Genomic DNA, 26695 nt, shown 5'->3' with positions numbered 1-26695 from the left:
TTGATTTTGCTGTTTATTTTTACTTTCTATGATTTTTTTATAGAGCTGGTTTGAAATTTTATGCCCCCAAATATATCTGTGTTTTCTTTGTGCTTTCTCCAGTTGCTTTTATGCTTAGAAATTCCATTGCTGCACTGAGATAGAAATAGTAATCTATATTTTATGCTAAGTATTTTATGGTTTCTTTTTTTACGGTTAACTCATTCATCTGAAATTTATTTTGTTCAGTGTTGCATAATAAGGATTTAAATAGATTTTTCTCCGAAATAGTTAACATTTATCCTAGCGTCACATATTAAAAAATATTTTCATTTTCCCTTGGCTTGGATGCCACCTTTATCACATGCTAAATATTTTTTTATATACAGTAGACTATTCTGAGCTGTCTTATTCTGTTTAGTTTGTTCTTCTATTATCATCACACTGTTTTAATTATTATATCTTTATACATTCACATATTTTAAAATATAACATATTCATATATGAAATGTAGCATTTTATTATCTGGTAGAACAAATCTCCCACAATTATTCTGTTTTTTTTTTTTTAATTGGCTATTCCTGCTCATTTTCCAGATGAATTTTAGAATCATGCTATTTAGCTCCAGAAAAAAAAAAATTCCATTTGGGACTTAGAAAGGGATATCTTAATTCATGAGCCATTTGCATCTTTATACTGTTCAGTCTTACCATTTGGGAGAAATAGGACATGGTCTGTCTTTTCCCCCTTTTCCTTGGTTTTTATAGGTTTAACCCTTCGATCTAAGTGAAATCTTAGTGTATACTGTCAGATGAGGATTAAAATTGATTCCTTCTTAAATAGGCAATTTTCCCAAATTCCAATTTTTGCATCCCTCACACCTCCCCCAATAATTTATGATGCTCCTTTATCATTTATTAAGTCTGTAAACATATGTTGAGGTCTCTTTCTGGTCCCACTGGTCTGTCTACTCTTTGCTGATGCCACACTGCTTTGATCCTTGTCTGGTCTTTCCCAGTACTAGCTGGAAACGCCACCTCTTCCAGATGGCTCCTGGAGTCACTGCCTGCTTTCTCCCAAGCTGGGATTCTTTTTCTTAACAGAGTCAAGCCTCTGGTCAGAGCTTTTCAATGACCCAAGGAGTGTGGATGGAGCAGCTTGATGCCGGGTGTCCATTTCTGTTGAGAAAACACCAAGCCGGGGGGACACCGAGACTTGACCTGGGCCCTGCACCAGCTCCAGATCCCAGACTCCTCTGGGGAAGATTGGGGTGGGGGTTGGAGAAGAGGGGCCAGGATGTTTTGGGGAGACGGGGTAAGAGAATAACGCTAGGCTAGAAACTTCCTTTCTCAGGCGCCTGCTGGGTATGTGCCATGCCTGGTCTGAGGTCATTTGACATTTGACTACTTTTCCCCAGAGCCACCTCAGCCACACCGCATGTTACAGATCAGAAGACTGGCCCAGAGGCAGTAGGAAATGCTTCATCTCGCCCAGCAACTACGTAGCAAAACCCGTTTCCACCCCAGCTGTGTCTGATGCCAAATCCCGTGATTATCCCTTCGGTGCTGGACTGGACTCAGCCAGAACAGGACCTGTGGCCGCTCCCCGAGGACACTTCCCACTGGGCAATGTGTCATCTGGAGAAAAGGTTTTGGGCTCCTTGAGCTTTGAGGGGTCTCTGACTCTAGCTCTCGTGGTAATAGAATCTGGTCCATGGGTTTGAAGCTGGTCACCTGAGTCAGGACTTAGGGGTCCCCTCTCCTCCCCGGCTGGTGGGGTCTCCTTAAGGTCCATACCATCCACAGCCCTGGTGGAAGCTCTGCCTGCAGGTCCTGTTTCCCTACCTTCTCCCCAGCCTGCTGCCGCCCCGTCTTCCCAGCATGCCAAGCAAACTGACATTTTAGCTGCTGACTTCCAAGGCTGGGTGTGTGTGTGTGTGTGTGTGTGTGTGTGTGTGTGTGTGTGTGTGTGTGTGTGGCAGAGCCTGTGTGCCTGGTGAGGAGGGGGGCAAAGGCATGAGGCTTGCAGGAAGAAGGAGGAGGGGAAGCCCGTTGCTTGAAAAACAATGAGCACACGGTTACTTTCCCATCGAGTAATCAGTGTGTATTTGTCCCCGGGGCTCCTCTTTCCGTCGGAAGTTAGTCCCTATTCACACGTCCCCGCATCGACACAGTTCCCATGTCTAGTTTTTCACGGTCTATAGATTCCATTCTGTCAATAATCCATAATTTAAGAAGACATATTTCTTGTGCTTTCTGGAAGGAGCAGTGCGCGGACAGACTGGTAACAAAGGATCTGGTCCTGGGAAGGTAAAAACACATTTGCTTTGGGGAGAATCCAATTTTGAGGGGACGGAGAAAATGTGCTAGTGCAAACTGGTATTCTGATCTGCCTTCGATGCAGGCACAGCCCTGATCTAGGAATCTAGGCACCTCTGCTCTGAGCTTGGCTTTTTCTTGTATCTACTTTGTGTGTTTTTGTCAGACACTTTCTTTCCCTGGTTCTCAGATTTTACTCGTTATGTTCGGATAGTCCTAGAATTCATAAAACCACAGAGATGGAGGGTGACTTTATCTAACCCTCATATTTTATAGATGAGAAATAAATGATCCCGGGAGGGTCCAATGATCTGCCCAAGGTCACGAAGTGGCCTTGCAGAGGCCACGGCCACCGGCCTCTTGGTTCTGGGAGTCACGTCAGAGATAGAGGGCTTGGCGCTCCCTTCAAGAAAGGCATGGAGAGACCCTTCACTGGGATTCACCCCAGCCCAACTTTGAACCTTCGGAAGGTTTTTTGTCTAAGCTGCAGACGTGGGCCTCCTGGCCTCCTGCCTCTCTTCCGGCTGCCCGCCATGGCTGACTTGACCAAGCTTTGCAGGGAGACAGAGAGAAGGGCCACAGGGCTTCCACCCGAGCCCTGCGGCCACCTTGCTTCCTTGCAGGACCCCTGCCCCCACCTCTTGTCTCTTCCATCCGCATGAGCCGTCTTTCAAGTCGCTCTAGGGACAAGCCAAGGCAGCCACGGTGCTGCCCTTCTGCGCTGGCAGAGTCCGTGTGCTGTTGGGCTTGTTGTAAGATTCTCACCCTCTTGCTGTATTTCTGTCTCCGTCCACAGAAAGCTCAACAACAGAAAAAGACATGGGCATGGGGGCTCTTGGATAGTGAGCGGGGCTCTGAGTGCCTGGAGGTCTGGTCTGATCAGAGAATCTGCTAGAAAGTCTCCCAAGGAGCATCCCCCAGGGAAATTCTCTTGCTGTGTGGGAGGGAGTGGGATGAGACTCAGGGCAGGTTTGGTCCTTTTTATGTTATCACAGAAAGGAGTCAGCAATGCCAGGGATACAGAGTGGAGGAGATTCAGAGGGGATGGGACCAGGTCCAGAGTGAGGGGGGGGGGCAGGGCCCTCTGTGGGATGCGGGAGAAGAGGCCCTCAGAGGAGAGGGGGGCAGCCTGGTGGGAGGGGGTGGAGCACAGAGGGGAGAGAGAATCACAGCACGGCTTCCCAAGTTCGGCATTTTCTGGAGACTGAGATCAGAGAAATCAGAGGAAGGTGCCTCAACGCTGATGTCTGGACCAGGACTCTACGGACTGTGCACTTTGCCAGCTCTTTCTTGTGTCTCTGGTAACAGACGTCTTTAATTCAGTGCAAAGAACATTGAAGGAGGAGGAAAATGTTGATGGGCGTGTGGGGAGCCCGGGCTCCAGCCTCCCTCCCGGCATCTATGTTCTGAGTCCCTCCTGCCCCAGGTTTGCTGAGACAGTAAAGTGGAATCATTGCCCCTGGAAGTTTCGCCTTGGCTGGAATGGACAGAGGGTTGGAAGGGGTGAAAAGAAGAGGGAATGGGTCAAGCCCATCCTCTAAATGTCACGTGTCCCCCAAGTCCATCTTCCAAATGTCATGTGTGTCTCTTTCCCTTTTCTTTAATTCTTCCTTCTAGAGCAGGGGGTTGGCCAACGCGTCTCTCTTCTCACTGGCTGCCCTGGGTACAGGAGCCTGGTTCTTGAGTCAGCACAATCTCTTTCCATTTTTCAGACCCTATCTGGTCTTCACCACCTGAAAACAGATGGTACAATAACCAACCCCAGGCAGGTAAAGGCTAAATCAATTTAAAACCATACGCATTGGCTAATCCTGGTCTTCTTTCCAGGATGAAACGGTTGGGTCCACCAATCTCTTGCCCAAGCTCTGACTGGGCGCGGCCTGAGGGTCCAGGAGGCTTGGGCACTGCTGTCACCGGCTGGCTGTGAGCAGTAAGGGCCATCCACCCCTGCTGCTTTGAGCGCTGTGTCCTGGAACAAGTGAGGCGCCTCCCTTGAGCCCCAAAGAGCAATGGGCCTTTCTCCATGGCCATTGATGTCTCACCTTGCGGGTCTGTGTGATTTTGGACTTGTTGCGTAATTTCTCTGAGCCTCCGTTTCCTCATCTCTAAAATGGGAGTGAATAATATTTGCTTCCTCCGGCTTTTCTAGGAGTTGGCCAGATCACGTGCATGTAATCTCGAAGACACATGAAAATCATCGTTACCAGATGAACATCGCGGGCAGGGCCCCTCACAGGATCAGGAGGTCACAGCCGCCAGGTGCTGGGCCTTTCCTGGCGCCTAGCGCAGAGCAGAGCACCCAGATGGCTCTCAGCACACATGCGATTAAATAAATGCATGAACACGGGCAGGCTAAGCCAGGGCGGAGCCCCAACCAGCTCTCCCCTGTCTCTCTGTGTATAAAACTCAACTTATATAACCCCACCAGAAGCCTATTTAACATACACGCTCCCCATTTTAAAGGTTTGAAAACTGACGCACAGGGAGGTTCTGTGACGTGCCCCAGACCACATAGCCTGGGAATGGAATTCAACCCCAGGCAACCTGATTCCCAGGCCTGTGCTTTTAGCCAGGGGTACGTGACATCAGAACAGAAGAGGGAGTAAGGAGTGACAGCGACATACCGTGATATCAGGGCTAAGATGGGGACAATAACACACTGCAGAAGGTCCTGCACCTGGGCCACGGGTAGGTCACACACCTGCCCCTCACCCCCCAGCAGCTGGTGCACACCCAGGCCGGAGACTCCACTGCCTTTCAGCTCACCTGCTAAGCAGGAGGTGTGACAGCTCATGGTGTCATCGTGATCAAGCGTAGGTCGCCAGCAGCACCCGCTTCCCTAAATTCTCCTGAGCGGCTTATCATGCCGATTTTCCTCTCAAATTGAGGAGGCCGGCTCTCTGAGAATCCCATTTCTACAGTTCGGCCAGATTATTTTGCCTTTGTAGTAAAAATGGTATTTAATTCCCACTAAGAAAAGAGATGTCTTTCTTAGAAAAATGATTAGGAGTTCCCATTGTGGTTCAGCAGGTTAAGAACCTGCCATGGTATCCATGAGGCTGTGGGTTCAATCTCTGGCCTTGCTCAATGGGTTAAGCATCTGGCAGTGCAGCAAGCTGCAGCATAGGTTGCAGATGTGGCTTGGATCTGGCGTTGCTGTGGCTGTGGTGTAGGCCGGCAGCTGCAGCTCCGATTTTGACCCCTAGCCTGGGAAATTCCATATGCCACAGGTGTGATCATTAATAAAAAAAAAAAAAGAGAGAGAAAATGATGACTGTTGATACTAGATTGTAAAATCTGAGAAAGTTGCAACTTTAAGACAGCCTTTGGGAGTTCCTATTGGGGCTCAGCAGTAATGAACCTGACTAGTGTCTATGAGGATATGGGTTCGATCCCTGGCCTTGCTCGGCGGGTTAAGGATCCAGCATTGCCTCGAGCTGTGGCGTAGGTCACAGATGCAGCTCGGATCCCACATTACTGTGGCTCTGGCGAAGGTCGGCAGCTGCACTTCCGATTCGACCCCTAGGTTGGGAACTTCCATGTGCTGCAGGTGCAGCCCTAAGAGCAGCAGCAGCAACAACAACAACAGCAAAACAGCTTTAATCCCCTTTGTACACTGAACAGGTCCTAGTCTAGTGCCGCTCTCCTTGCAAGGGATGGATAGAATCGATTGTGTTGAGCAAATGTGAATAGTAACAGATGCTGAAGAGCGTTCTCACAGCGCACATTTGTCGCAAGAACAAGGATCGATTCCCAGGGAGAATTAAATGGGTCTGGAACTAATGGAAGGCAGTGTCATGTCGTGAAGAGAGCCTACGATCTGAACTCTAGAATAGCTGTGTGACCTTAAGCAAGTCCCTTAACCCCTCTGATCCTCAGACTATAAAAACGGAACATGCCTATCGTGGGACGGAGCGGCCTCAAAGAGAAGATGTTCCGCGGTCTGCAAGGCCTTGTGCTTCGCAGCATCCACTCATGCCCTCATTCGCTGGTTCAGAGCCTTCCTACGGGGCATCGGCCGTAGGCCTGCTCAGTACTTTCTGTGCTCTGTCCTGGGACTACAACAGTGAGCAGGATGGACAGGTGCCTGGTAGGTTCCCTCCTCCCCAGTTTCTTCCTTCTCTGAGGATGGCAGAGAGGAGAAATTCGAGTGGAAAGAAGATTAGGGACCTTCTGGGGTGCAAGGGCCCCATGCAGAGAAGTGGCCTCCTCCCTCCAGCCCATGTGACCCGGGGCCCCAGCAGGCACCGGCAGAGGTCAGTCTCATCTAACTGCCACTGCCCATCCTACCAACGCTCCAGGAGCTCCCCGGGGAGCTCCTGCTACAAAATGATTATACCTTTGTCACTGCGGTGGAACAGAATGCCTCCTGTGCCCGAGGTCTGCGTTTATAAGGGAGGCGGAGGATGGTTTAATGTTAGCAAAACAGCCCTGTGTGCTCACCGCAAACCCTTCCATGCGACTGAAAACCATGCCCTAATTACACACAGGCCGTGGCACCTGATCTTCTCCCAGCTCTTCAGGCTGTCCTGTGTGCCTTTTTTTCACCCTCAGGCCCGACATTGGCATCTCTCTGGTCTCTCAGGGAACGAGTGTGTGTGTGCGTGTGTGTGTGTGCACAAACACCATCACCTCAGAGGCCGCAGAGTTGGCACGGAAGTATTTTCACGTGAATTATCTCCCTGAATCTACGGAAATTCTGTAACTAGAACACACGAGGTTTACCAACACGCACCTGCTTATATGGTTTTGTCTTTCAGCCCCTGTGTCGGCTGTCCACCTAAGGCTGGCCTGTCCTTGAGAGCAGGGTCAGTGTCTCCCCAGTCACGCTGGAGGCGTTTGAAGGCAGGGCTTTGTCTCTGCCATCAGACTGGAGGCTCTCTGGGGGCAAGGGCTGCACCCCATCCTCAGGAGCCTGCACTCGCAGGGCTGGGTCTGAGGCTGTGGGCCCAGACCCGGCCCAGACACAGCTCTGACCCTATTACCGGGAAGAGACCGGTGGTCTCCCGGCACACTCGATTCGGATGCCACGTTATCCTTGTCCGCTGCTTTTAGCAACAGAGAGTGCAAACGCCACCCACACACTTTGGGACACAAGGAAGAAACGTAGTCGAGTTCCTGTTCTGGCTCAGTGGGTTAGGAAGCCGACATAATATCCATGAGGATGCAGGTTCGATCCCTGGCCTCACTCAGTGGGTTAAGGATCCAGTGTGCTGTGGTCTGATTCAGTTCCTAGCCTGGGAACTTCTGTATGCTGCAGATGTGGACATAAAAAGAGAGAAAGAGAGAAAGAAAGGCAGGGAGGGAGGGAGGGAGGAAGAACAGTAGAAAAATGGAGGTAGAGCAAGGGCAGGGGCCTGGGGTCCTCAGGCCAAACACTGATCCGCTGCCTCCAGGCCTCGCCGCCCCGGACTCCACGTCACCCCAAACTGCTTTTAGCCCCCAGGCCAGAGCCCAGCCCCTCTCTCTCCCCTGGGCTGGACCTAAAGCACTGAAGTCTGACACCTCTCCCTAGATTGGCCCTTAGCCTCTCAACCGAAAAGAAAAGAAAAGCAGACTCCCTTCCAGGACATGGCTGAGGCCTTGTTCAGAATCCTCATGATCTTCACACACTGAAAGGCCAGTGAGGCCTAAGAGCATGTCTTTCTCATTTGTTATTTCATCCTCCAGGACTGAGCACAGCGCCAGGCCACGGTAGGGGTTAGCGTTTTCAATACAAATAAATGAATGTAATTTTCAGGAGGGGCTCTGCGTGGACTTCCCCCTTCGGAGACCTCAGCCACTCTTTGGAAAGCATCTCACCCCGAAGTCGGCTCCATCAGCCTCCTGTTGCAGAAAAGCCATATTCTGGGTCTTGGGGCTCGGGGGCAGTACTCACCTATTGCTACAGACCAGGGCCTGTGTGTGTGTGTGTGTGTGGGTGTGTGTGTGTGTGTGTGTGTGTGTGTGTGTGGACAGTGATGACTGGACATCAATAAGCTCTGGCTCCAGAGAGAATTCTAGAAGTTCCTCAAAACAGCTTAGCTCATCTTCCTGTGCTTCAAAATACGCCCGTGAAAGTCTCCATATGTACCAGTGAGCAACCAGGTTTATTTGAAGATTTAAGTTTTTTTTTAATCCAGTAAACTTTATTTATATATAACAACAGTACAAATTGTGTCCTTGGCTTGCAAAATAGGAGTGTTTCGTATTTACAATAGGTACACAATAATATATTAGAATAACCAAAAAACCCCATTTTATTGGAACGTTTTAAATACTTAATTTTCTTACAGTTTTTATTCCACAACACCTGTAAAAACAACAAAAGCAGACAACTATCCTTCTAGCTTTTAAAAAAAAAAATATATATATATATAATACAGTTTCCAGTGTAAGAAGAATGGGTTTGGGTGGAAGTTGAGGGAGGGGCATGTGGGCTGAGGTCCCCTGGTCTCAGGGTGTAGAGGGCTTGTCCCTCCCTCCCAGAAACACCCAGGAACATCTGCCTGTAGGAAACTAGGCTCCACGGTGTTCTCCACCTGTGACGCCAACATGACAGCCCAGGAGGCCAGAGGCACGGCCTCGACTGAAATCCAGAGGGCGCCTCCCATCACCCCTGAGGCGAGGTCGGGGGGGGCAGGCAGCCCTGCAGACACGTCGGAGGGTGGAGTCCCTTTAAGGTGAGGGAACGTGCTGGGTGTGTCCACGAAAGGCCCAGACTCCAGTTTGCTGATGGGCCGAGGCCCTGCCTCCCGGGACCGCCCCTCAATAGCAAAGGTGACATGTTGTCCTCCATCCCCAGCATCGCTGAGCCCCAGGGCGAACACTGCGGCAGAAGGGCGACCAGAAGAAAGGAGAGAGGTGGGAAGAGAGACGGAGTGATGACGAGGATGCCGCCGTCGTCTCAAAGCTTGTTCCTAAGATGAGGCGCCGGGAGGCCCTGAACGTCATCTCCCAAGTCGCCGGCCAGGGCTCTGCTTTCACGGCCCTGTGTCCAGAAGGCTCCCTGGCCTTTTCTCTCCGGGGGAGCCCTGGCCGCCGAGGCTCAGGTCTTTCCAGTCCATGGCCAGGCCCCAGGAGCTTCAGGCCGCACACCGCATGCCTGGGAGCAGGTGCTGCCCGCGGGTTAACGGGGGCAGGGGTAGTGGCTGGGATGCACCTGGAGACCCATCAGCCGGAGGCTTTCGGACACTCTCCCTCTCCGGCCCGACCACTGCAGTGTAGCCCACCCTTCCATCGCTTCTGCTTCACGCTCCGCGGGCCGGGGGCCTCGACTGCTATTGCTTGTCCTCATTTGGTAGAAATGAAAGAAAGGCAGGAGCTTAAGCAGTGGGGGAAGTGCCACCAGGAGACACGGTGGCAGGGGGCGGAGAGAGGCTCTCACAGCGTGACGACTGTCCCCGGCATGAGGTAAGGCAGCGGCGTTGGCTGGCTTTCTTCCTTCCTCTGGTTCCCTTTTCTACAGAACTCCCGTCCTCCGCAGGCCGGGGAGGGGAGTGGTTCCGGCTGAGCTGGTGAGCAGGAACCAGCAGCCCGAAGAATGCCGAGTTGCTAGAAGGTCCTTCTTAATCTCGTCCATTGCTGTTTCTCAGCACCTGGAGCAGGGCCTCCGCCAAGGACGTCACTGCACAAAGGTCCCGAATGAACGGATGGATGTTGGAACAGCTCCCTCCTGTGAGTGAGGTTTCCGGTTGCTCCGAGCTTTTTAAACACAACTTTCGAAGGAGGGGGAGCTCGCCGCGCGCCAGCGGTGGGTCAGCAGAGGTTCTGAGATGCGCTGTGGGGAGGTGGGAAAGCGAGGGGACCACCTGCCCCCTGTGGAGGGTGGGCGGCTGCCGCAGGCCCGCTGGAGGGACCCCTCCACCCCGACGGAGAGCCTGTCCATCTCCCTCTTGTCCGCGGGCCTGCTCTGTCTTGCCCGGCACATTCCTGGGGTGCCTTTCTTCCCCTTTGTCCAGAGAATCGTCTCTCGTTCAGATCCATGAAATAAAACGAAGCTGGATCAAGCTTTGAGAGAGAAGTCCCTCTCTACCTCCCTCCAAAACGGATGGCTTCATGGTGGGGGGGCTCGGGGGCTGTGACTTTATTATTTCCTCCCCACGCGAGGTCAAAATATCTTCACGTTGGATAAGGGTGCCGACAGGCCAAGTCCTTCTCCTCCCAATCCACAGGTGTGGGCTCACGGTGACCCAAAGCCGAGCGAGGCTCTGTAACCTTTCACCCTCAGGGCCTGACTTGAATCCAGTCAAGTCGTCCTTGACCTTAACTTCTTCCTTACCGGAGCCTCTGTGCCACCTCCTCTGCCAGCCCCCACTCCCCCCCTCTCTTCTGGAATCCTGAGAAATGTGGCCAAGCGCTCACACCAGCTCTGCTGCCTCTCTTCTCCAAGTGGCCATCCCCCCAACATTCTCTCCTCTCCCCCAAACCTGCAGGGAAGCACCCTCAGGGGCAGCGAATGGTCCCTCAAGGTAGCTGCGGGGGGACCCCTAGCAGGATGCATAGCGGTAAGGGTTGGTTAAGATGCAGCTGAGACACCTTAACTTTGACTTCTTGGTGGATCGAAGTCCGGGAGTCCCATCTGAGCAGTGGTGTGATCAGAAAAGCTTTGCTGGAGCTCGGAACAAGATGACGGTGGGCTTCACGTTTTAGCGGGCAGCCGGAAGGCCCCTGCTCACATTCCTCTAGCCCATCTTGCCTGGCCTTTCAGCTCCGTAAACCACGGGCTCTGAGCTGCCGAGTTTTGGGTGCTACAGGAAGGACAAACGCTTTGGCTTAGTGCACAAGGCCAGTCATTAGTATTTCAGGCTCTTAACAGGCCCCAAAGAAACTTGAACAGAAGTGGATTATCAGAAGAAAGAGGCCTTGGCATGGCTGGTTGTGAATTAGAATGAAAACAGCGAGTTTCCTGAGTATTTTGCTGAATGCCTTTCTCTTCCCACTTGTCAGCCGCATTCAGGCAAGACACTGGAGCTGAGGCCACCAGGCGGTGTCTGCTGCGTGGTTAGTACGGAGACCCAAATCCTCAGAGCCCCCCAGCCCTTTCCTGGAATCCAGTGTGGTCAGCAGAGCCTTTGGAAATGGGAAGTGTCTGGAGGTAAAGCAGGGCGCAGAGAAGCCGGGGCCCAAGTTAATTACAGAGGAAGTGACCCTGGTCTGGTCTCCCGGGGTGGGTGGGGGGCAAGTCCGCTTTCCCAGCATTTCAGGCCCCTGTTAAGTAGAAGGTGGGATGGGGAGGCCGGTCCTCTCCTGCTGCCCCCTCCCCACCCCTTTGCCTTTGTCTTGTCCTCCATCCCACTCGCTCCCATGCTGCCTGCTGCAGAGAGGCTGGAGCCGACAGCTTGGCTCCTTGCCGGGGCAGGAGGCCTGTCCGGTCACCAGGGTCCTGCACCAGCCGAGGGGCTGTCCCTGGGATGCCTCCCATTGCCTTTCACGGAGCCTTGGGACCAGGGCGTGGCGCTTTGGTCTCTTTGCTCGGGAACCACACTCAGGGCGGTTGGTCATCCATGGATGTGAGCATCAGCAGGAGAGACAGAAGCCCAGTGAGGAGCCACCCGCTTGTCCTTCAAGCTCTTAAGGACACGAGAGGCAGGAAGAGAGGCAGAAGAATACAGAACGTGGGAATAGCTACAGTCGCCTCTACGGAGCCCAGTGCTCCGGCGATCAGGAGCTTCCGAGACGAGCCAGGGCTGGCCTTCCCTCTCTAGGCGCCAGAGAATAAGCGAAAGAAAGCACAATAAACACTGCAGCTTCTCGGACCTCCGCTCTGCAAGTATCGCGTGCTGTACACGGCGTCGAATCTTCGTTTCCCTATGAATTGCAAGAAACCCCTGGCTGGTTGGGGGCGAATCCAAACAGCCCTGTTGGGGGAAGTCGGTTCCCGGAGGGGGGCTCCCGGAGGGCCGGCCCACGTGCCTCCAGGCTCTGACCCCCGACAGCATCGATGTCAGGCAGAGCGGCCCGGCGTCCTCGGGGAGGCTGGGTGTCTGGTCTGGGAGAGGCCACCTGGCCCCCACGTCCGGTATCACGTTAGGGGAAACCAAAGGGCAAGTACCAGAACCGGCTCCTCGTTCGTTGAGGTTTGGGACTAAACAAAACAAACATACAGTGGCGAAAAGCATTGGTCCTTTACAGACACACATGTCCTCTGGGGATGCGAATGTACGGAGGCCGCGGGTCCAGTTCGGCTTCCGCTCAGCCAGGCCGAGCCGCTCCGGGGCGGTGCCACTGGGCGAGGTCCCATCCTCTCCTACCTCTTCTGGCTGCCAGGGGGATCCCAGGTGTCCCTGGCCTCTCTTTTGGCAAAGTGTTTGGTGCCAACTTGTGCTCATTCTTCTCCTCCTCGCTTTCTTTTCTTTTCTTTCTTTTTCTTTAATTTTAAGGGCAAGGAAACAATCATTTCCCCTCCACCTTCTCTCTGCAGGCTTTTTCTGGTGCCGGGAAACAAGTTATACGAGGAAGTGGGGGTGTGGAAGAAGGAAGGGCACAGAAATCAGAATTAAACGAAAGTTGGACGGGATTGACAGGGAGGCTTTTTGTTTGTTTTATTTCTGGTTTTCCTTTTTCTTAAAAAAAATTAAATAAAGTTCTCATTATTTCCCCAATATACATCGAATGAGTTTTCATGCAAAGCAGCAGTCACAGAGGCAGAACCATGCCCAGCTCGTGCCTCTCAGCTTGAAGAACCGGCTTCTCTGGGCCCCACGTCCCGCCTGTGCTCTCCGTGGGTGGAGGGCACCTGCCGTCTCTCCCTGCAGGACCGGCTGTGACGAAACTTGGCTGGCGTGGGGAGAGGGGCCCTCCCCTGTCCCCGGGGACGGGGTCTCGGGGACAGCAAGCTCTGGGGCTGATCCTCTTCAGGGTCCTTCCTTCTGAGACGCCCAGTATGACAGCTCTCACGGGTCCCCTTTCCCCATCTCTCAGCTCTCGATGGACATGGCATTTATGAGCTGTTCCACCTTGTACGCCAGCCGCTGTCGCCGGGCCTGCTCGTCCTGCTCTAGGGCCCCGATGAGCTGAGGAACAAGAACGAAGGTGAGGCAGGCTCAGGACTCAACACCGAACAGGCCGTTTTCTAGAATCCGTCATCCCTCCATCTGCCTTTCCCTTCTGCCCCAATAAAGATAACCTTAAACAGTGTAAACGATTGGCTGAGCGTACGTACACACGTGCGTGTGCGTGGATAGATCTCAAAGACGTGCCATGGAAGCGTTAGCTGTTATTGCTACTACTGCTATTACTTTCAGGTGCAATGCTAGGGCACAACTTGTGAGTTCTCCTAAGCTGTCCTCTTCAGGAGAACTCACGAGTCTTACTCCGTGTTAGGACCCACCCGTCTCTCTGAAATGTAACTGACAGCATCCGCCCAACTGCGGAGCATAGTCGGATGCATTGTGCAAGAAAAGATGAGCTGGAGTTCCCGTCGTGGCGCAGTGGTTAACGAATCCGACTAGGAACCATGAGGTTGCGGGTTCGGTCCCTGCCCTTGCTCAGTGGGTTAACGATCCGGCGTTGCCGTGAGCTGTGGTGTAGGTTGCAGACGCGGCTCGGATCCCGCGTTGCTGTGGCTCTGGTGTAGGCCGGTGGCTACAGCTCCAATTGGACCCCTAGCCTGGGAATCTCCATATGCCACGGGAGTGGCCCAAAGAAACAGCAAAAAGACAAAAAAAAAAAAAAAAGAAAAGAAAAGATGAGCTTAATCATGCCCTTTGAACTGGAAAACAATTCCAGCTTTCAAAGCGTTCTATTTGCATTAACCATGAAGGCCAGACAATGCAAGGTCTCAGAAGCACTGTGTGGGTCAGGAGAGGCCTGGCTGCCTTCGGAAGGAACGCTGATGACTTTTCGACTCCCTGAGCGTCTCCTGGATGACCGTCCGTGGCTGTCGTTTCCGGATGGAGCCCGCGTTCCGTTTACCCTGCCCTGTCCCCGGTGCGCGGGCCCCCCCCTCCCCGGGCCCTGTCTCACCTCTTCGCTGTACTTGCTGACGTAGGAGTAGATCTCGCTGAGGGCGCTGAGCATGTTGAAGTCCACGGCGTGCAGGCGGGACTGCTCCGCGAGGTAGGCGTTCATGTCCTGGTCGCTGATGGCGGGGAGCTTGGCGATGTCTGCGTAGTATCTGCCGAAGAGAGGACAGGCTCCTTGGTGGGGACTCCAAGTATCTGCCTCCCCGCTGCCCGCCCCGGCCCCGGGCCCCATGGGAACACGGGTGTCCCCAGCTGCTCCCGCTTCCCTCTTTCTCTTCTCAGGAGCTTCCTCTTGCCTCAAACTGAGGGTGGGGCCTGGAGACTGGTTCTCCCTAAGGCCAGACTTTCCTCGGGACGTCTCTAGCTTCGCACTCCCATCTGCACTGACCCCTCGGGGCAGCTAAAGAGCCCAGACTCTGCTCAGACTCCTTGTGTTCAAATTCCAGCTCTCCGCCCTGCTGGCTGTGTGACCTTGGGTCAGGCACTTTGCCTCTCTGTGCTTCAGGTGTCTCATCAGTAAAATGAGGATGAAAGGAACACCCACTCCACCACTTTGGGGGATGTTTTAACGAGCTGACACATGCAACGTCTTTATCACCGTGCTGGGTGCTTAGCAGGTGCTAGGGAACTGGACGTGAGACTGACCAGGAACGGACCGCGAGGGTGCCCAGCGTCCCTTCTCCCCCCGGCAAGAACGCTGGACCGGGGAGAACAGGGGGAGCATGAGGTCCCACGGGCTCCACAACACGGTGTTGGGTCCTCGGTCGGTGAGGCCCAGAGCGGGGCACGGCGCGGGCGCTCCGGGTGCTACCGACCTCTCCACCCAGCTCTTGTAGCTGGGGATGTCCTTGGCGTAGAGCAGCTTGTTGGAGGGCGAGTCCTTGCCCAGCCGGTGCTCCGAGGTCGAGCAGGAGTCCATGAAGGTCTGGGCCACCACCGAGAGGCAGGCGTCCGTGATGCTGCCCTTGTGGATGTCGAACACGAACTGCGGGTTCTTGATCACGTTCACCCAGAAGCGCAGGGGGAGGCTGCGGGGAGGCAGGGCAGACGCTGCGGGGCCCGCACGCACCCACCCACCCACTGGCGCCCTCCCTCCCCGCAAACGCACCCTTCTCTCTTCAGGGGCAAGAGGGGCAACTCAGAGGAACCCGGTCCAGCCACAGCTGCTAATTTAGCCTAAGCTGTTACCAACGCCGGGAGGAGAGCAGGGGCACTACTGTGCCCGAAGGGGGCACGGGCCCTGTTCTCTAATAGCCGGGAGGTGGGCGTGCGTGGCTTCCGTTCCCTCCTAGAGGTCTTTTCCAAAGGCCATCGTGCCCCCAGGGAAGCCCAAGTACAGACGGCTGTTCAAACAAAGCCCCCAACCTCCCCCAGTCTCCCCCCCTCCGCCGCCATGTCCGGAAGGTCACAGCAGCAGCCCCAGCAGGCCTCCGGGTGGGCACAAAGGGTACCACCTGCGCTCCCGCCCAGCTGCCCGCCCAGCCCGGCCGCCTAGCCACTTTCCAGGGCCGGCCCAGCCCCGCAGAGCTGAAGAATGGGCGGCCTTGGGGGCAGCTCTTTCAGGACGCTCCCCAGGGCTTTGTCATATCTGGGCAGAGGCGGAGGGAAGGGGAGGCCATCGGGAGCCTTCTGGGAACACTTGCCGTGGCGGAGAGTTTTTCCCACCCCCAGAGAAACTGATCGGTCCTTAGGAGAGCTCATGCTGCAACCCGGGAATTTATAATCGGAGGAGAATGCATTTTCTCTGTTCTTTGGGCCGAAAGGAGGCTAAGCCCATGATTCCCCTTCCAAACCAGAGCAGCTGCTGTTCCTGCTGCCTCTTCCAACTCGGCCCTTCGCCTCCAGCTGCGCCCGGAGCCTTAACTCTTCTGGCTCCTCCACGAAGTGAGCTTTGTTCCCTGGCTGGTCCCTCGGGCCTGAGACGTTTCAACCACCCAAACCACCTCCCTTTCCCCTCCTTCATCTTCTCTTGCGTCTCACGGACCCCAAACTTTCCCAGGGTCTCAGTCGCACCAAGCCTTGGGCAAGGTTCGCTTTGCCCACGCCAAGCCCTTCTGTTACCATTTCTGCTCCCCTTCCCAAGTGCTACAGGGTTGCTCACTTTCCTTAACCTGGGGGAGCAGCCCGGGCTGAGTGGTGGCTCGTTTCCTTCCACCCTCCCCTTCCCCCAGCAGCTTTGGAAGCTTCTAATACTCTTTCCTTGGGTATTAGGTATTTGAGGTCTGGCTAAGGAGACTCTCCCCACCACGATGCCAGGTCTGGGCATTTTTATGACTTGAGCCTTGCCAGCGACAGAAGGCACAGAGATGGGGACGATCCAGAACTTTCTCTTGATTTCCTTGAAACTGCCTCCCCCAGTGCTGGGTGGGGAAACTCCAAAGTGAAGGGAGAGCCGTGGCCTGGCCCCGGGAATGCGGATAAAAGGCCCGTCCCAGTGTTGTGCGCTGGAGGCTTCTCACCCACGACCACCAGACTGTCTCCGTCTCATTCCACGCTGATCAAAGCTGCAGACTCTGGAGGCCGTGGCAACCACCCCACCCCGGAAAGGAAGGAATGCATGGGGCTTGGGGTTGGGTTTTTCCAAAGTGTTTTGCTGGTTGCTAGGACTTCTGATTCCCAAATAACAGCCGGGGCCCATCTGTGCCGGCTCTGCTTTCCGAGGAGATCGCTGACTCCAGACAGCTGCGCGGGCGGCCTGCCCAGCCCAAACGCCCGGACCGCCTCTCCCCTCTCTGCGCTCTTTCCTGGAGGAAGGTTTTTACCCCGGCTCTGGCCAGGCCCTATCTGACCGGAGAGCCAAATCTTCAGCACGACCTGTGGTCCAGGCTCATGACCCAGGAGAGACAAATGACTTGTGCGAGGAGCCTGCGGAGCTGCGTCTGCCCCAGCTGGTCTGGCTGAGGAGGTTACCCCAGGGAGGAGAGCAGGCCCGCAGGACATCCTGCCCGCCGCTTCCTGAGAGCCACGGCACCACTGGGGCCTCGCTTGGCCTTAAGGGATCAAGTTCGCAATGACATCCTCACAGTTGGAGGGCTCAAGCCTACAGCAGGTGCAAGCTCTCCCCCCGCACTGGCCACCTTCCCCCGGGGTCTACGTTTAATTCAGGGCTTCCTGGGTCAGGAGGTGCCTTAGATTCTGCTCTGCCTGGAATGCCCAGCACTGCCTGGCTTTGAAGCTCTGCTGCAAGGTCTCCGAGGAGGCTCTTGATGGGAGTTCCCCAGCACCCCTTCCTGAGAACCAGAAGTCTCAGAGTCAGGGAGGAGGCGCGTCCAGGGAAGGGTCTCAGCTGGAAACGGCGGAGCTCAAGTGTGTGTGTGTCCTGGTGCCGAGTCCCAGGCCAGGCAGGCCCCGCTCGGCGCCTGGGGACGGCATTGGCTCTGCGGAGTTTGTCCTAGGAGCCCTGGATTTCCCAGCCACAGCGGGGAGAACAGGCTCCCCCAACCCCCCTGGCCCCTGCTGCCCCACCCCCCAGTTTGCGGCCTCACCAGGCCGCAGCTCCCTCGGGCTCCCTGACGGTTACCAGTTGCTCTTCCAGGTGTGCCGCACATCTGTGTCGTGGATGCTGTGTCTGTCTGCCTGCTCATCCAGGAAATCAAACATGTACTTGATGGCCAGGGGGAGCGCGCTGCCCCGGTGCACAGTGCTGAACAAGGTCTCGAACAGGTCATCCACAAACTTCTGCAGGGTGCCCTGGGGGAGGGGTGGGGGGAGAGTGTGAGCTGGGGGTGGGGGTGGGGGGGCAGCAGACTGGTGCACCAGATGGTGCCTTGGACCGATCCTGCCTTGGAAATTTGTCTGCGACGCCAGGCTGTGCAGACGGCTCCACGGGGGTGGGGAGGGGACTCTGCTGGGGTGTCGGGGAGGTGGGAGGGATGGAACAGGCTGCAGATTTCTGGGAAGAACCTCCTCCAACCTGCAGCCACATGTCACATTTATGCTTGTGTCTGTGCCAGGCGGGTGCGGGCACAGGGCATTTGATTCAAGACAGCAAGCGCTCTGAGCCGGGGCTTCCCACAGGGACTGAGGGGTGCAGGCTTGTATGAGAGGCTATCTAAAGAACAAGCTGGAAGACTGGGACGATCCTCCTGGCGGGAGCAGGAGCAGGAGCTGGAGCGGTGCAGGACCGAGGAGGGTCTGATGGGAAGACGTTAGTGGCGTGGGATAAGTGGTATCTGGAATGGGGGCAGGGGAAGGGATTCAGACCCAAGAATATTCAGGCACAGCCCCGATCCCAGGCTCTTGCATGGTGTCGGGGGCAGGAGCAAGGCTGGGCTGAGGTCCCACAGTTTCACTGGTTCGAGGAACGCCACTGAAGGTCAGGAAAACATGCCACTTTTTCAGTGTCTCTTTGTTGGTCTCTTATTAGCATATTAGGCAAAGCAAAATTTGAGACACACGGTCTGATGGTGTATTTCGCTGGCAGTTCTGGGAGTAAGTCTGAGAGCTGCACCTGGATACCACTGTATTAGAATTTCAGCAGCATTTTCGTGGCGTCAGTGGGGTGGCGGTATGATTGCCACATTTAGAGGCAGACTCTTCGGTGCTGGGGAAGCTAGAAGTCAGCTTTAGGTGACAGCTTCTAGCACGGCCCCCGCCTCTCCTGCCTGCGCACTTGGGGGTAGATGGGATGGGATGGGGAAGGGAGGCCTTCTCCTGGGTGGAGAAGTCCAGGGCCTCGTGCTCTTCCTCCCCTTGCTGCTAGAAAGTGGGCAGCAAAGGTGGGCATGGAGGAAGCCGGCGTCTCTGTCCATCTACCTCAACAATAAAAAAACCCACTGTCTTCCTAAGGCGGGAGGGGGCCCAGAGAGGAGAGGGCCAATCCTCTAAGGAGGAATGGCGACCCTGGGGAGGAACCAGCGGGAAAGACAGTGCCATTGTCTTTGTTTGGCCGAAGGGGAGAGAACAGCAGGGGCCTGATCTCCGGGGAAGCCTCTGCCCCAGGACCTGGACTGGAAGACTCTGGGGCGTCCTTCCTCGGCTGCGGGCTGGAGGGAGGCAGGACACACCTCTCTGAGGAGCCCCCGCCCCCCGGGGTGGGCAGAGCAGGAATTACCTTGGTGGCCAGGAGCCGGGTCAGGTAGATCTCGGACACCATCTTGCTGCCCCGGTCACCCTCCTTCTGGTCCCCGTGGTCATGGTTCTTCACCAGATGCCACACCTTGACCCCGCTCTCCAGGTCTGGCGTGATCATGGGGGCCCGAGACCGCAGGCTGTCAGGACTGCCTGTGTACCTGAAGGAGGAGTCTGAGGAGGGGCAGTGGAGGCCTGTGAGCCACGAAGTTCATCATCCGTGCTCGTAGAATCCTTCTCGCATCCCTGCCCGCACGCACTCAGAATAAGGTGGCTTCGATGGGGGCCCGGGGGTTCACACGTGGACGGTTAGTTTAGCGGGGTCCTCGGCTGGCATGAGGACAGCCTGAAGTCGTTTTGCAAAAAGAGGATTTAGAAATGCTGTGAGCTGGCGTGGTGCTTGGGACACCTGGGAGTCCCTCGTTCCCCGATGCTGCCGCCAAAAAGCAATCGATGGGTAAACTGTCACCCGGATAGTCTCCCAGGGCTTTGATACAAGGCTGGGTTCCAAGGGGCTCTGGGCGGTGATGCTCCCTCGGGGGAGTGAATGGGCTGCTTTTTTCTTGGGGCTCAGACGACAGAGTTGCCTGAGCCCCTTTTGGAGCCCCTGGCTTCAGTCCTGAGCTTTAGCCAGAGAGCCCAAAACTTAGATGCTTCCTCAGAACCGGAGGAAACAGAGGAAGAGAGAGCAAAGCACCACAGCCTTACTGCTCGGGGGCCCTGGGGGCCCTGGCACGCCTCGTGGTGGCAGGGCAAGAGAGGCCAATTCATTGTCCAAACTGGGACGCTGCTGAAAGTGAACAGGGAGCATGGGTGACACATGGGTCAAGACAACGGGCACAAGCTGGGGCTGGGTGAGGTGAGCCTCCACCCACCAGCCTCCTTGGTCCTGTGCCTCATCGGCCCTGGGCTCGCCAAGGAAAGGCTCGTGCCAGCTGCCACTGCTCTGAGGACACGGGCTGCTCTGGGGATGGCTGGGCCAGGGAGAAAGGGGAGCCCTTGGCTGGAGGCCGGCAGCAGCCTGCAGTCAGAGGGGACAGCGAGGAGCTCCCAGCGCGGCTCAGCGGGTTACAAACCCGACCAGTATCCCTGAGGATCTGGGTCTGATCCCCGGCCTCGCTCAGTGGGTTAGGGATCCCGCGTTGCTGTGGCTGTGGTGTAGGCCGGCAGCTACAGCTCCGACTCAACCCCTTGCCTGGGAGCTTCCGTATGCTTCAGGTGCGGCCCAAAAAAGACAAAAGATAACTAAAAAGAAAGCGAGAAAAGGGAAGAGGTAGGGACAGCAAGTCATCTCCGGCCGTCGCAGGAGACTCCGCTCCAGACGGCCGGGCTGCCTCTCCGGTCCTCACCGTATCTGCTGATGGACGTCCGGGAGATGCTGGCGGAGGCAGGGATGTTGTAGGAGGAGGTCTGCTTGGGGACCAGAGCCACCACCGATCTGTCCGACACCTGAGAAGGGCGCAAGGGGACAGGGTGAGCGAATGTAGGTCCTTTGGGAAATGAATCAGTCAAGCACTTCTAGAAGGTTATGGAATAGGTGTGGGCGGAGCATAAGGAGTTCAGGAAGGCTAGAGAGAACAAGTCCTGCTGGTCAATACGGTAGCTACTCGCTCGCCGCCCGAGGCTGCTGGGCTCTTACACTCCTTCGACTGAAGTGAGAGGCACTAAGCAAAGGAGCTCAGATACGCTATAAATAGACGAACAATACACATGGGACCTCAATGACTCAGCAGGAATAAAAGCACACAAACTGTCTCATGGATGATGTTTATATGGACTGCGTGTTGAAATGACACTTTTAGATCAGCTACGTTAAAACACATTGTTAACGTTACCTTCATCTGTTTACTTTTACTTTGTAACCGTGACTAGTAAACAAAGTTACGCACCTGTGGCTTGAATTGCATTTCTATTAGACAGAGCTGCCTCGTGGGTTACATACGTACCCCCATTTTACAGAGGAGGCAACTGAAGCACTGAGCGCCTAAGCAACACTTTCAAGGTCACACACTGAACATACGACAGAGCCAAGATTTGTCACCAGGTCTGTCAGGCTCCAGAGCACACGTTCTCCTCGGACGCTAATTTGGGATTTTATGTCAAGACGCACTGATCTGAAGCCCATTTTCCCTTTTGGCTCGGATTTCCTTCTGGCCTGGGTCCTCTAATGGCTTGGCTACCTTGAGGGCCTTTACCGCAGGGCAGCTGTTCTTGGGGGGTCCTAGATAAGGGGGTGCCCGGTCTGTACTCTCAGAGGGTTCCCCGGGCTCAGCACCCTGCCCGCAGGGAAAGGGCTGATAAATGAGAAGCCATATTGAAGACATTTGGGGCCATTTTGATTTAAGATCACCCTCCACCCAATAAAAATGGAGAATCCCCAGAATTGTGGTGATCCAATTAAACCCCTAACGCAGAGGGAATAAAACAGCTATAATAATGTTATGGGCCATAAAACATTCCTATTAAACCATTTTTTATTTTAACAATTTTTATGAACTTTATAAGTTTGATTTATAGCTGCACCAGTCGTAAAACCATCTTTCTGGGTCTTAAATTGTCAGTCCCTCTCTCCCACCAAAAAAAATTCAGTGTTGGGAAGTCAAACTATAAATGAACATTAGCGCTAACGAGATTCCCTGATAGCCAGTTTTAGTAGTGGTGTTTAATTTCACCCTCCCTATAAATCTGCGGGAACCGGGAAGTTTTTAAAAATCTTCTTGTTAATTAAGATTATGCAGATTTTTCTCCTGTCCAGGTTCCAAGGACCTTTGCCTCCAGAGAGGGTAACCAAAGGGCAATTCTTTGACTTGACGGCACACAGCTGCAGGGCCCGGTGCTCTTCACAGCGCCTGGGAGGTGCCAACGCATAGTTTCTTCCCAGGCGGGGCAGCTCCTAGGGCTGCTGGCATGCTGCACCTTCAGCACCAGGTCTGGAAGGAAAGGGAACTCTCCAGCCTGGTCTCTCAGGACCTCTCTTTGCAAACTGCCGGCCTAGAAACGATACTTGAACGCCTGGCGGGGGCAAGGGTTTGTTCTCCCAGCGAGAACAGATTACATGATCATTTATGCTTTGTCGTCACCTAAAGGGAGACTCACAAGGTGACGGGAACGACCGCAGTTCACCTCAATTCCAGGTCTCCGCACTAAATCTTGCCCTGGGTCTTTAATCTTTCTCTTGGCCAACAGGTGGTGCAAATCCATGGTCAAGACGCCTGGCTGAGTCTGACCTTGTCTCTGCACTTAGCAGCTGCATGACTTCAGCAAAGCCACTTAACCTCTGGGCCTTAGCTGTCTCCCTTGACAAAGGGGATAATAATTGAGCCTACGTTTTTTTTGTTTTTTTTTTTGTCTTTTTGCCATTTCTTGGGCCGCTCCCGCGGCATATGGAGGTTCCCAGGCTAGGGGTTGAATCGGAGCTGTAGCCACTGGCCTACGCCGGAGCCACAGCAACGCGGGATCCGAGCCAAGTCTGCGACCTACACCGCAGCTCACGGCAACGCCGGATCCTTCACCCACTGAGCAAGGCCAGGGATGGAACCCGCAACGTCATGGTTCTTAGTCGGATTCGTTAACCACTGAGCCGAGACGGGAACTCCTAGGTTTGTTGTGAGGATTAAAGAAGTTAAGATGCATAAAGGCCGGGAGCAGTGCCTGGCGTCGGGCGACACCCAGTAAGAGCTGGTGTTACTGTTGCTCTTGTTGTCACTGTCACCCAAGGGAAGGGTGATCCCCGTGGTCCCCTGTCACTTAGGGCTGGTGTGTGGGAAGTGCCTTGCACAAAGGAAAGCTCAGCAAATATTTGAGGAATGAATGAAAACAGGAATGAAAAAATGACACCAGGGAATTGAACGTGCTTAGTGTGATGGACGCTGTGAGAGCAGAATACTCCCTCCTTCTGACTGGGGGTCACGGGACGCACCGCACAGGGACAAACATTAGGGCGCCAAAGACAGAGAGGAGAGGTCCCGTTTCTGGCCTTGAGAAACAACCGGGGCACCTTCTCTTTCGCGCTTTCTTCTTCAGTTCTCCTCGGTTCGACTGCTGTCCTGCAGGCTGCGCTGAGCACCACGGGGAGTGGGGATGGGGTGGGGGTGGAATCAGCGGCGTGCTTCTGGCTACCATGGGGCGGAGGTGGACCCATCCTGGGGGCCTCCCCTGAGGCTTCTCATCCCTCCAACCACCTCCACCACTCGGGGCTCCTTCTCCACTGACTGAGGAGGAGCTCAAGGTTCAGGGGGGCTGAAGTCACATCACCGGCGAGTGGGGACACAGGCGTTTAAACACAGCTTGAAAATCCTTCTCTCTTCCCGCTATACCGCACTCACTCACTCTGTGGAGGGTGGGGGTCCAGGCGGGGGATGTGGGGTGTCTGCAAGGGGAAAGCATGCAAGCCGGAAGGGGGATGGAGCCTGGAGGGGAGCATTTCGGGGTCTCTCTGCTGTCCCCCAGCTTCCTCTGTGCCTCGAGAGGCTTCCAGCCAGGTCCTGCTGGCCCCTGGACCTCTGGCCTCCTGCTTATTAGCAACCTGGCTGGAGAGCCCAGCCTGCCAGCCCCTCCACACCCTCCCTAGTGAGGCAGGGACGGAGGACGACGTTATTACGCAGGCAGTCCCGCGGGTCCTGCAGCCGGAGGCGCTTTCTCTAGTTGGTTTAATTTCCCTCGGTGTCTCTCATTTCCAGCTTCTATTTTAGTGTTTTCCTTCCGAATCCCAACCAGCCTCCCTGCGCTTAATCTGCCAGAGACCCTCAGCCGCGAGTGGTTACCATGGGAGGCAAGGGCGTGAGAGTAGTTACCTTTCTGATTTTTGTTCTTCTGCTGGGATTTTTTTTTTTTTACTGTTCGTTCACTGGGTCTGCCGGTGTGCTTAAACACTCTGCCTGCTGTGTTCAATCTAATCCACACAATTTCATGGAGTGGGCTCACCATTAACCCCATTTTACAGATGAGAAGAATGAAAGCGGAAGTAACTTCCCCAAGGACACCGGCTAGTAAGTGGCAGAACGTGAGACCCAGTGGCTTCCTGCTTCGCGGCAGGTGAGAAGCGTAGGCCGCATTAGTGAGAAGGCAGAGGGGAAGCGGGGGACACCTCTGCAGCCGTCCTCGCGAGATGCCATTCTCCCGCAGGCACAGAGCTGCGCTGGGTGCAGGACAGAGCCGTCTAGCCTCAGCCCCGACCGGTCGAGCCGGTGTCTCCGGGTGAGTCTGGACGCTCGTGTTCCGGACAACGTCCCCCAGTCAATCTCATCAGGAGCCACCACGGCGGTGGTGGCGAGGCGCTGCTCCAGACGCAGAGGGGCGCGGCGGGGGGGGGGGTGGTGAGAAAACCCTGCTGGGGCTCCAGGGCCCAGAGCGGCCTCAGAGGGAGGGCGCCGAGGGGGCGCCGCCTCACCTGGTAGTGCATCAGCGTGTTGAGCCGCTTCCAGTCGCCCTCGATCTTAGTGGTGATGTCCTCGTCCTGCAGCACGACCCGGGCGATCCGGCCTTGACGCCACTCTGGGGGCAGGGGGTGCCGCGGCGGGGTGAGGGGACAGGCCTGCCCCCCCCCCGAGGGCCCGGCAACCTGGCCTCAGGCGGGTGCCACGACGGCGCATGAGCCGTCTAGGGCCCCGTGGGCGCAGCAGGGAGAGGCACGGGCCTCCCCAGAGGCGGCCACGCCTGAGCAGGCAGAGCCCTGGGCGGGACCTAGTGACCCGCCCAGGAGGGGCTGTCGGCCAGGCCAGGCCTCTCCTCTTCCCACCCTGTCCCACGGCCCCCGTGCCCTCCTGGCAGCCGCCCCCCCAGGCCAAGGCCAGGCCTCCTACCCAGGTCCATGTCCACCGCCCTGGGCCGCTGGGAGTAGGGCACGTTCTTGTAGACGGCGTCCAGGATCTTCTCCTTGACCTGCGTGATGGTGTCACAGTTTAAGGCCTTCACCGGGATCTCCGGACTGTTCTCGTTGTCAGGGTTGACACAGTTCAGGATCTGCAGGAGGTGAGAGGGGAGCCAGGGGTGAGTTGAAGGCCCTTTGGGGGAAGGAGTGAGGCCTCGGAAGCTCCTCTTACCCAGGCTCACTCTCCTTGTGGGAGATTCGGGACGCCTCTCTGGGTCTCGTGTCCCCTACCTTCCAGCCATCTGCCCATGAGTCCTTCTGCCCCCACCTTTTCTCAAAGAACCGGGATGCTACTTCCTACCCCCAGGGGCTCTGGGGAAGGTGTCTGGGGGTTTAGGGACGGCTCGGGGTGTTTCAGGGCTGGCCTCCCGCTTCCCCGAAGCCTCTCTCATAGGGGTCAGCAGACGTCTTCCCATGATGCTAATTTCCCCGTCCCTAAGACGGGGTGACCTATGGGGTAACAGAGGCAGCGGGAGCGCTTCAGGCCCAGCCAGTGAGATGGGGGAGGAGGGGCCCTGGCCTGTGTGCCCGCCCTTGGGATGCTTGGCAGACCCCTTGGACTGGCTCTCAGGCTGGTCTCCCGGCCTCTTTATTGGCCCCTCAGACCAGCTTTGTGGTCAGAGGGCAGAGCATGCGTCAGAGGCGGGTCTGCGCGGTTGCCCGGGGCTTCTGGCCGCCTCACCAGGGTCTTGTACTCGATCTGCTGCCGGATGAGCTTGTCCTCGCTCAGGGAGTAGCGGGCCTCGCCCGTGATGGCGTCGATGGGGCCCTTCTCCATCTGCTGCTTGATGGCGCAGTAGAGCATGAAGAGCGGCTCCCCCGCGCACTCCTGCGGGCACGGGCAGGCAGGGTGTGGGCGACGGGCCGCCAGCCTCCTTCCCTCCCTCTCCTGGCCCGGCTTCCTGGGCTTTGGAGCACGGGGCAGGGAGGCTGCTGCTCCTAAGGGCGGTCCCCTCCGCCTGTAGCCGTGATGGCCAGGCTCAGAGGGGCAGCCCCCACCGTGCCCTCAACTCCCGGTCCCGGCTCAGGCCCACCCTCACCTTCAGGAACTTGTGCAGGAGGAAGGCAAACCAATTGGTCAGCATCTTCTCGGCCACAGACTCTGTCCTGGGGAGGCAGAAGGGATGAGGGGTAGTCCTTTCTGGAGGGGTCCCCCAGGGGGTGCCTCGCCATGGCCCAAGAGAACACGGGGCTGGGAGCCAGGACACTGTGCCCCACCCACTCCACCAGTAACTAGAAAGGAGACCACCTTGGGTCAGAGGCTTCTTCTTTCTGGGCCTGAACTTCCCTTGAAAATGGAGGGCTGGGACTTGGGGTCTGCAGCTACTGGTGCCCAAGACACCATCCTCCAGGGCTTTGAAGGACAGGTTCTCCCTACTTTCTGCCGCCCTCAGCGTGACAGCTTCTCTGTCCCTCTGGGGTCTCCTGCATGTCTGAACACGTGACGTCACATATCCAGAAGGTCCCTGGTACCTGCCCCTCCAAACACTCAGAGTCAGACCGCCTGGGTTCAA

At 55.8% G+C, this 26695-nt stretch overlaps 1 protein-coding gene and 1 long non-coding RNA gene across 3 annotated transcripts in view; one reads left to right on the top strand and one right to left on the bottom strand.

Moving 5' to 3' along the window:
• The first annotated feature begins 9771 nt into the window (after positions 1 to 9771).
• LOC146400232 (uncharacterized) lies at positions 9772 to 12978 on the top strand. The gene is made up of 2 exons (XR_014816622.1): positions 9772 to 9953; positions 11226 to 12978. It is a non-coding gene; the product is annotated as an uncharacterized LOC146400232 (long non-coding RNA).
• PLXNA2 (plexin A2) overlaps positions 12796 to 26695 on the bottom strand; it is a 212273-nt gene continuing 198373 nt past the window's right edge. The window contains exons 23-32 of one of the 2 annotated variants that reach the window (XR_014816621.1): positions 26222 to 26288; positions 25864 to 26010; positions 25114 to 25273; positions 24702 to 24805; positions 20662 to 20761; positions 19296 to 19658; positions 17763 to 17932; positions 15058 to 15270; positions 14244 to 14394; positions 12796 to 13291 (exon numbers count right to left, since the gene is read on the bottom strand). Coding sequence is in view for 1 of the 2 variants with exons in the window: in XM_021063894.2 (XP_020919553.2) it covers positions 13196 to 13291; positions 14244 to 14394; positions 15058 to 15270; positions 17763 to 17932; positions 19296 to 19486; positions 20662 to 20761; positions 24702 to 24805; positions 25114 to 25273; positions 25864 to 26010; positions 26222 to 26288 (1399 nt within the window). In the remaining variant the exon portion in view is untranslated. The remainder of the gene's footprint in view (positions 13292 to 14243; positions 14395 to 15057; positions 15271 to 17762; positions 17933 to 19295; positions 19659 to 20661; positions 20762 to 24701; positions 24806 to 25113; positions 25274 to 25863; positions 26011 to 26221; positions 26289 to 26695) is intronic. The other variant, XM_021063894.2, reaches the window with a different exon arrangement.

This window comes from Sus scrofa, chromosome 9 (genome assembly GCF_054392235.1).
Source record: "Sus scrofa isolate SSC_HxYL_T2T_F1_AM1 chromosome 9, Sscrofa_HxYL_maternal_Yorkshire_Landrace_v2.0, whole genome shotgun sequence".
NCBI lineage: Eukaryota > Metazoa > Chordata > Mammalia > Artiodactyla > Suidae > Sus > Sus scrofa.
The sequence above is the reverse complement of the archived record's forward strand: the minus strand, read 5'-3'. Positions and strand labels throughout refer to the sequence as shown.